The sequence below is a fragment of the Ambystoma mexicanum genome, chromosome 3p, assembly GCF_040938575.1.
Source record: "Ambystoma mexicanum isolate Mex_15411 chromosome 3p, UKY_AmexF1_1, whole genome shotgun sequence".
NCBI classification, from domain to species: domain Eukaryota; kingdom Metazoa; phylum Chordata; class Amphibia; order Caudata; family Ambystomatidae; genus Ambystoma; species Ambystoma mexicanum.
Window position 1 is genome coordinate 897,248,431 of NC_090925.1, and position 9,999 is coordinate 897,258,429.

Sequence of the window (9,999 nt, forward strand, 5' to 3'; positions counted from 1 at the left end):
GAGAGGCTGCCCCTCACTCCACTTCTAGCCCACCAGTCTTACAGGAGCCCAGCCACCCTTGTGGGTTGTCATTCATCCAACTACTTCCCCCAGGACCTACTTCTTCATATTTTTTCCGTGGCGCTCCATTTTCTTACTCCCCTTTGAACCCGGTTGCTCGAGGCCACCTTGCACACACTGAGGGCTGTCTTCCGTAAGCCGCTCCTCCCATCTCTCTCTCTCTCTCTCTCTCTCTCTCTCTCTCTCTCTCTCTCTCCGTCAGTAATGGCCCTCATGTGTGCTCTCGCTTCAGGACTTGGCTAATCTTGTCCCGCCTTCAACACTCGGTTTCTCTGGGCATCTCTTTTCCTCACCTTCTGGTGCCGAACTGGGACAGGTGCGCCCGCCACTTCTTATTTTTGGGGCATTTGTCTTTTATCAGGTCCATATCGAGGGAGGACATCTGGAGCGTTCTCAAGGTATGTCTGCCCAGTCTGCCATTTTGGCCACACACCCCACCTAATTTTTAAACAAGTGTTGGGATGTAGTATGTGTAAGGTTTCATTTCTAGTGTGATTGTCTTTGTATTAGGGAAATGATTCATTCGTCCGAAATGTTCCAACCTCAACATTGGCATTCCTAACATTTGTTCACTTGACCTTTTTATATAAAAGTAACCTTAACTCTTTTTAAAATGTGTTTTCTCAACTGATTTCCTCTTTTAATTGTATCTATCATGCTAAATTGCATTCTGCGTATGTTATTTGGAGCATATTAATGCGAGTGTGCTGTTGATGGTCAGGGTGTGGGCTTGTACAGTGTGCAGTGCCCGTTAATTATAGTATTATGCACATTCTATTCCGAGTGTATTATTCCAAGTGTATTTCTGTTGGCCACAGTCTGCTCATGGTTTGTGTGCAGAGGCTGTCGTGTGTGGCTATTGTGGGGACTCGTGTTGCATACGTGTTAATCCAATCATAGTATTATTCTTTTACGGTTGTTGTTCATGGTGTTCTCATAGTGTGGCCTGGTATGCAGTACTTCTGTATGGCTATTGTGCTGATTTGTATTATGCAGGTGTAACTCCGGGGGCATTACTCTGAATATATTATTATAGATCATGGTATGGGCTTTTACACAGGTCCTGTTGTCCATGGCTATTAAGATGAATTGAACAGAGCGTGTTATTTGAAGCATATTATTCTGAGAACATTGTTGTTTGTTATGGTGTTCTCATAGTTTCAGCCTGTGTCCACAGCCTGTTGTGTATGGTTAGTGTGCTGATTTGTAATATGCACATGTCATTCCTAGGCGGTAGGGATTTACCGTTACCGGTAAGGGATTACCGGTATCGGTAAATCCCCTCCCCTATTACGACCCGGACATGCCGCTATTAGCGGCACCGCTAAGTACGGTGGCACTATTAGCTGCAAGTCCATGAGTGCGCGCCCCCTCAGTCCGGAAATAGTGGCAAAGCGCTAATATCACGCCATCACGAGCCATGCGGACATGGCAATACCGGCATGTAGTAGACCCAAAAACCCCTTACCGGCAAGGCGCTAATACCGGCATCGCGAACCACACGTTAAAAGAGCACAGCAGTGTTCCTACCTGCCACAGGTTGACAAAATCAGCACAGGTGGAGGCAATGGAGACTGGCAGCACAAAAGAGCACACCACACCCCTTCCCACACCCATTCCCACACCAAGATGGATGCAATACTAGCAGCATTACATGGGCTAGAGGACATGATTGCAGTGCAGCAGCTACAACAACAGGCAGCACAGAGGAGACGCAGGAGGAGGAGGAGGAGGAGGGCAAGACAGGCGCAGCAAGCACCACCAGTGCACCTAGTGATACCACAGAGGCAGCCACCAATTCCCAGGATCAGAGCCAGTCCAGTCAACCTAACTCCTGAGCAGATACACACCCTGTACCGTCTGGACCGGGATACCATCACCACAATTGTAGACATGATATACAACGACATTGTGAGTCTCATTGACATCCGTACTGCCATCCCCCCTCTACTGAAGGTGGTAACTGGGCTCCACTTCTTGGCCACAGGCACCTACCAGCATACGGTAGGTCAGATGCATGCCATATCACAACCAGTATTCTCACGCACACTGAACCAGGTGCTCGATGCCCTCCTGAAGCACACAAGTCAACACATATACATGCCACGGACTGCCCAGGAGATCTCCAACACCAAAGTTGGCTTCCATTCACTGGCAGGCATCCCAAGTTGCATCGGGGCCATCGACTGTACCCATGTTGAACTGGTGGTTCCACATGCCAATGAGGTAGTGTACCGTAACAGAAAGCAATACCACTCCATCAACGTCCAAATGGTATGTGACTCCAATAAGATCATCACACATTGCTGTGCCCGATATCCCGGTTCAACCCATGATGCAATGGTCCTGCGGAACTCGACAATACCACGATACATGGAGCGACATGCTGGACAACGTTCGTGGCTACTTGGTGAGTAGCAGGCCAACCACATGGCAGTGTGATGTGATTGTGAGTGGGGGGGTAGATGCATACTCCAACTGGGCGTGAACTGGCGTCAGGAGAAGAATGGACATACATATTTGCATCACTGTACAGTGAGGCAGCCCACAATGGACCAGACACAAAACCACATGCTAGAAGTGAGTGCCACGACAAACATATCTATCCATCACGCCAAACAGGCCATTCCAAACAACATGCACACCGCACAACACACCATTCCCCCCATTACACAAATCAGCAACATGCATATATAAATCACATCTGAAATGTACGCTGAACAACATCAGAAATGATCCGCGCACATGAGTGCATACAAATGGATCTCCTGTAGCCATTGTAGTGAGCCACACCCGTACCCCACCACTGAATTGCCATTGAACAGCATGGGGACATCAACTAAGGAATGGCAGTGTACTAGCAGTGTGGCACTAACGTTGCCAGGGCCAGGAAACACAAATTACTTAAACTCAGGCGGGACATGGCAATCCCGGACGTATGCATGCATGGTGCATGTCCAATTGCAAGGACCACCTCACCTTCCCACATTGCAGTTACCCTGATTGCCATGCGTGCTTGGATCAGTGGATGTCGTTGAAAATGCTATGTTTGTAATTGTGATATGTGCAGGCTCCACTTTATGTAGACACTTACACATACCCATTGTTGCACCCATGCAGGTGATGCAGGTTATCCCCTGAAGAGGTGGCTCCTTACCCCTGTGCGGAACCCACAGAACAGGCATGAAAAGGACTACAATCATGCACACACCCGTACCCGCGTGGTGATCGAGCAGACATTCGGCCTATTGAAGGAACGCTTCCGGTGCCTCAGCAGGTCGGGCGGGGCACTCCTGTACGGGCATGAGAAGGTGGCCAAGATCACCATGGCATGTGTCATGCTGCACAATATGTGTATCAGACGGAATGTGCCAATGCCCCCTGACATTGAACTGCAACCACCGTCTGAGGATGATGACGGGGATGAGGATGGAGGAGAGAGGGCTGCAGGTCATGCAGGTGGCGATGGCCATGAGGGACGTGCTGTGCAGCAGCACCTGATAGACCATTGTTTCTGATGCACATGGATTAGGAGGGTGCAATTGATGTGGAGCTCAGGGCACGGGGTGTATGGAGGATATTAACACAGTGCACCCTTCAACAATAAAGCACACATACACAATAATCAATGTCCAGTCATGTGATTATCCATGCCATTATGTGTGTATTGAGCATTATGTCATTCAAACGTGCATGTACCCTCCACCCCAAACACCCTCACCCCCCTGCCCCCACAACTCCACCAAACACCTTCACCCCCTTGCCCCCACAACTCCACCAAACACCCTCACCCCCTTCCCCCCACAACTCCACCAAACACCCTCACCCCCTTCCCCCCACAACTCCACCAATCACCCTCACCCCCCTCCCCCCACAACTCCACCCTCACCCCCCTCCCCCCACAACTCCACCAAACATGGTGTGCACATCAGTGCTGCATTAGTCTCCAAGTGTCAACAGTGACAGGCCCTACTTCCCTTCTCCACTACCACCATTGGGGGGTTGTGAGTCTGACCGCCGCAAGGACCGGCTGGACCTGCGCAGGATGGTTGTTTGGTCGGAGCTAGTAGACGAGGGGGTGGCTGGTTGATCTGCTCCCTGTGTGTGACGCATGCTCTCCATCGCCTCAGCAATGCGCGTTAGGACCTTCCTCACAGCAGCCATCTCGTCACATAGGCGCGTCGTGTTGCTGTCCAAGGCAGCTTTCATGTCCCTTGATAACCCCCGGATCTCCTCCCTGGTCGAGGCAGCCTTGCTCACTTGCCGGGCAACCAGGGCACTGCGCTCCTCCTGGCGCTGTCGTATCAGGCTCATGCTGTCGTCTGCGGCCCTGCCCCTGTTACTCCTCGGCGCAGCTTGCTGCATGTGGTCGACATCCGGTGAGCTTGCCACGGGACTGAATCACCCATCCATTGAATCTCCGGCATGCACCTCATGGATGCTGCCATTGGATGTGTTGCATGGGCTGTGGTGTGGGGACAGCTGGGTGCTGGGTGTACGCTGCCCTTCCGGTGTCAGACATGGGTCGTCCACATCACTAATGGGTGCCGTGGCTGCTGCTTCCCCGACGGAGCTATTGGCTGCGGACGGCGTGCCTTCTGGCACTGGCTCCTGAGTGGTGGGGGCGGGTGGTGTGGGTGCTACCACAGTGTCGGATGGCATTTCGACCCTTGGTGTGGTCGGTGCGTGTGTGGCTTATGAACCCTGGGCCACTCCAGATTTCCCAGTGCCCCTCGATGTACTGGGCCTGTTGCCTGCATCCTTTCCCTTGGCCTGCTTTTTGGGTGGTGCGGCCTAGGTTGCAGAGTCCAGCTCCTCACTGTCAGAATGTGACCCTGTGGGGGAGCAAGACAGGGATAGCATCAGTGATGGGTCAACGTGCATCATGCATATGTTGTTGTTGCTGCAGTTCTTTGGATTTGGACATCTAGTTTGGACATGCAGGTTGTTGGCCAGATGGGTGGGTCATCCGGACATGAGTCAGGGTGACACGTGTGTGAGGTGCTGCATGCATGTGGTTGTGTGGGAATATGCACGGCATATATGCAGGGTTGTGTACATGTGTGTGTGATGACCCCATCCATTAGCTAATTCCCATTTCACATTTGCGGGATGAACTCATGCTTTGCATTGCAGTGTTTTGCGTGGACACTCACCTCCGTCTGACGTTTTTGCCACACCGCACTCCATTCGGCCCACTCCCTCGATGGATTCAATGCCAATGGTGCTGGCACATGTCTCCTCCCACTCCTGCATCTTCATCGGGGATCCTCCTCCGCCTCCTGTGCCCATGGCCAGATTCCTGTTGGCCGATAATATGCTGCGTACACGGAGGCGCAGATCATCCCACCGCTTGCGCACGTCGTTTACGGTGCGGGGGGTGGAGCCCACCGCACTGACTTTCTGCGCCACCTCAGCCCAGATCTCCTTTTTTCTCAGGAGTGCAGGGCGCCGCATGTCGCTAGCAAACACTACGTCTCCATTTGCAGCCAGGGTGTCTGCCAGCATTTTCAATTCCTCGTTTGAAAAGCGTTCTTTGCGCTGGCGCGCATCAGCTTTCTTTAGGGCCTTGGGCATTGTTTGTTATTGTGGGAAGTGGTTTTGCCAGTTGTGGTGTTGCTGCAGGTCCTGAGTGCAGGGGATGGCAATGGATTGTGTTTTTAAAGATGTCCGCCAGGCTCTTTCCCATTCCTGTGCGATGACGCTATTTCTGGTTCCGGTGTTTTACGGTGACCGCTAATAGCAGTGACCGCTAATAGCGGTGACCGCTAATAGCATGCAGCATGAGGGCGGAGGTGCTATCAGCACTTTGGTCGGAGCCGGAAAGGTGCTTTTGCGCCATGGCGGTAGGGTCATTTACCGGCATGGCCCTATGCGCATGTCCGCTTACTCGTAATGGAATGCTATTAGCGGTCTCCTGCGAGGGCGGACACGCTAATAGCGCCATGCCGGTAAATCGCATTTTTTACCGCCTAACGTGTAATGAGGCCCATTGTGTTGTTTGGCCAAGGGGTCACTTTACTTCAACAGAACTCCAAAATACCTATTAAACACTGCATATACCAATTACAAGTGGACTATTTGCCTGAGGCATGGCCGTTAGCCAAGCCTGATGCACCTCCTACGCACCCAATTTGCTCACTGCACATGGCTTGCGACCCACCCCAGTGGTCACATTGCTCATGGCATGTCCTTTGGCTATACCCCAGGTATGTCCAAGTGAAGTGATGGATCCCCTGGTCTTTGGCTCTGGCCATGTCCATAGGCCACTTTCCCAGGGAATTGAATTTGGCTGTGTGTGGTGCACATCCAAGATCCTCATTGTGGCTCAATCACCGCCAACCACCTCAAAAAGCCCCAGGAATCCCTAGCTAACCGATATAGCCTCTGGGCATGACCTGTATCCATGCCCTGGAGTCCTGCCAGGTCCATGGGGCTCCCAGACCTTCCATGAGCCTGACAACTCAGCTCAAAACTTCAGAACCATGCTGAAATGAAGGGGAATGAGGGCCGGGATCCCACAGAGGGCTATGGTATGCTCCTTATTGTGTTGATTTTTACAATTTTCTTCTTTGTACCGATTGGAAATATTACAGTTTATGTTTTGGTATCTGCCTGCATTTGTTTTTGTAAAATTAATTGCCACAAATGCAAATACACTTACTCATGGGAATTATCACACTAATTAACGCTGCTATTCATACTTCTTGTTGTAATGTCAAGCACACAATAAATAACGTTCTTTTAAAAAAAAGTTACAAGTGCATGTGCTAATGTAAAAAATCAAAGTGTCGAGTGCATTCAGTGCTTGAAGTCTATTGAAACAAAATTTCTGTATTCAAAAATCCTTAATGTTCATACTGCTCCAATTGTTCATATTAAAACTGTCTGAACAAGAGGGCAAGTTACACCAGCATGGTACTAATTGAACGGAGCAACGTGCTGGTCTTGGAAGCAAGACAACACAGAGCAACAGAGGTTTGAATCCTGGATCCGCGCTTAGAAACCGAGCTCAGGTATAAAAAACTATTAAAATTAAATTGTATCACTGGAGCAACAGAACATTTTATTTTTTGAGTGGCTGCAAATTAGTACATGGACACACCCATACTATCCCTATATTGTTTTGCTGTTTCAGTATTCATCTTTACTTATATTTATATCTGTTTTCTTTCCTCCACAGGATATCCTAATTTGAAATAAAATACAAAAACATGGGGAATGAAACCATGGTACAAACATTCATCCTTTTAAGTTTTTCAAACAACCCAAATCTGCAGATCGTCCTGTTTGTGGTGTTTTTGATGGTCTACATTCTAACGCTGCTCGGAAATCTACTCATCATTGTGACAGTGAAGACAAACTCGTCTCTTCACTCCCCCATGTACTTTTTCCTCGGCAACCTTTCCTTCACTGACATGTGCTACCCATCTGTCACCACCCCCAAGATGCTGGTGGACTTCCTATCCAAGCAAAAGAGCATTTCTTACAGCGGATGCATGTCCCAAATATTTTTCTTGCACTTCTTTGGCTGTGTGGAGATGTTTATTCTTACAGTGATGGCTTTTGATCGCTACGTGGCCATCTGCAATCCATTGCATTACATGACTATCATGAGCAGGCGGGTCTGTAACCTGCTCGTGTTGGCTTGCTGGGTTGGGGGGGCGGTGCACTCCACAGCACAGGAGCTGTTGATGATGACCTTACCCTTCTGTGGGCCTAATGAGATAGACCATTTCTCCTGCGACGTCCCGCCCTTGCTCACCTTGGCCTGCACAGACACTTTTCTCAGCGGAGCCTTGATCATCTCCAACAGTGGACTCATCTCACTAGTTTGTTTTCTTATCCTGCTAGTTTCCTACACATTGATCTTGCTTGCGGTAAGAAAACGCTCAGCTGAAGGGAAGCGCAAGGCCCTCTCTACATGTGGTGCCCACCTGACAGTTGTTACTATCTTTTTTGGGCCCTGTGTATTCATTTACATGAGGCCAGCCACCACATTTCCACTGGATAAGTTTGTTTCAGTTTTCTATGCTCTCATTACTCCGATGCTTAACCCTATCATCTACACTTTGAGGAATGTAGAAGTGAAAATGTCTATGAAGAAATTTGTAAGTAGGAGAATTTCGGAAGGACAAAAGCATTACAATAATGCTGATTCTCATGATGAAACACAAATTTATTCAGCAGTTAGAGCCATAAAAGCATGAAAGTCAAAATACACATCATAAAGACACATTACTAATTTATAAAATGCCGACATAAAGTTGTAATGAAAGCCTACAATCACATCATAAGCTCATCAATCATCAGTCACAGTTTACAAGATATGTGACAATTGTCAGATCCCAAGCATAATAATTTAGATTTGTGAAAACTAAAAGCTGCACCATTAACAGAAAGGAAAGGCTCGATTATTTTTGTTCTTTTCCACCAAGCCTGCTGCAAGAAAGTTGACACATACAAAACTGCGACCAAATCTTTAGAATGGGTGTAAAGCTCAAGGGCTGCTAACACTGTCCTCACATTCCTCAATCTAAACAGCGGGAGTAAGTAACAAGATCTAAGGTCATTGTAACTAGTGCAAAAAAGCATAAAGTGCATAACAGTTTCATCATTGGTACCACAAACTGGACAGACAGGACCAATGGTAGGCCTCCATTTTGCTGTATAAAACGCTACTTTCAGAGTATTTGTGCATAGCTGTTAAGTATAGTGAACATGCCTACCCAGGGCTAACAATGTCAAGATATTCCTCAAAGCCATACCGTCTTAGAGATCATATACAAACACCTGGTACTCAGTGCCATACAGTACTGCTTCATCCTGCCTATCAGCGCATTGTAAATGTTTCTCTTAGCAATCAACTTAAACCCAGGGGTTATGGTGTGTGGGCTCGCCCAGAGTGGGAACAAGCTCAGTCTTGTGAGCTCCATATGGACAGATTTGAACCAGGGGAGTGAATGTGCTCCATTCAAAGACAAAAAGTATGTTAGCGCTGATCGGTAGGGAGCTAAATGTTTGCTGGACCAAATTCTAATCCAGTCGAGTAAAGGTCTCAAAGGCAGGACACTGGTAATTGTAGGGAGATAACTAGCCATTGGGCCCCCCTTTGGTTGCATCAACAGTGCCCTTAAAAGTTGCTCTCTGCAACACTAAGGGTAGTGACCTCTGGTGCCCTCATATTTCAGTGCCATAAGTGGCCGTAGGTGAAGCCTGGGCTCCATAGAGTTTCAATGCAGGGGAGACAGCTCTCCTGCCATGGGTTTTAAAAAAATGGCAGATTCCCCCACAGTATTTATTCAATGTCACTGTTGCCTTGTGTTGATGATTCAACCATGATAGGTTCGGGGGCGTGGCTAACCGCCGAACGATGGAGACGTAAACCTCCATTGCTCCTGTGCCGCCAGCCGAATCCTGCATCCATCCTGCGCATCTACCCACCCCAGATGGCTTAAAATTCCTCCTACAGCTGTGTGATTATATGCTGCATCGACCTCCGAGGAAAACCGGAGCAGAGGTGCTGTACGATCCTGTAGAATTGTAGTTTTGTGGCCGCTGTCCCCGCGCCAAGCAGCGCCCCCAAGATGGCAGCCATGAGACTGATGTAAGCAGTGGACTGAGGGATCGAGACGCGGCAACGGAAAGCGAGCTACAGGGAGGTGTAAACAAGCCTGCCCGGTGTCTGGGGACTGCCTGTGGCAGTGAGACACCGATCCTCCTGGTGCTTGTGAACACGAGGGACGGACGAGAGCAAGGAGCGCCTGCCGGCCCTTGCCCCCTGTGCGAACCGGCGCATGTGTTGTGGTACCAGCACTCTTGCCCCTGAAGCGACACTGCACGACCAACTGTGCCCTGGCTGCTCTGTAAGGCTGAGGAGAGCCGAGTGGTTTCGCGCCGCGGGGCGAGGGGCGATACGTGCTGATCCGACTTCTGCGA

At 49.4% G+C, this 9,999-nt stretch overlaps 1 protein-coding gene across 1 annotated transcript; it reads left to right on the plus strand.

The window, feature by feature from the left end:
• The first annotated feature begins 7,274 nt into the window (after positions 1-7,274).
• On the plus strand, positions 7,275-8,270 carry LOC138580000 (olfactory receptor 4E2-like). The gene has a single exon (XM_069650230.1). It carries the CDS (start codon positions 7,275-7,277, stop codon positions 8,268-8,270), a length of 996 nt encoding a protein of 331 aa, XP_069506331.1.
• The last annotated feature ends 1,729 nt before the right edge of the window (positions 8,271-9,999 follow it).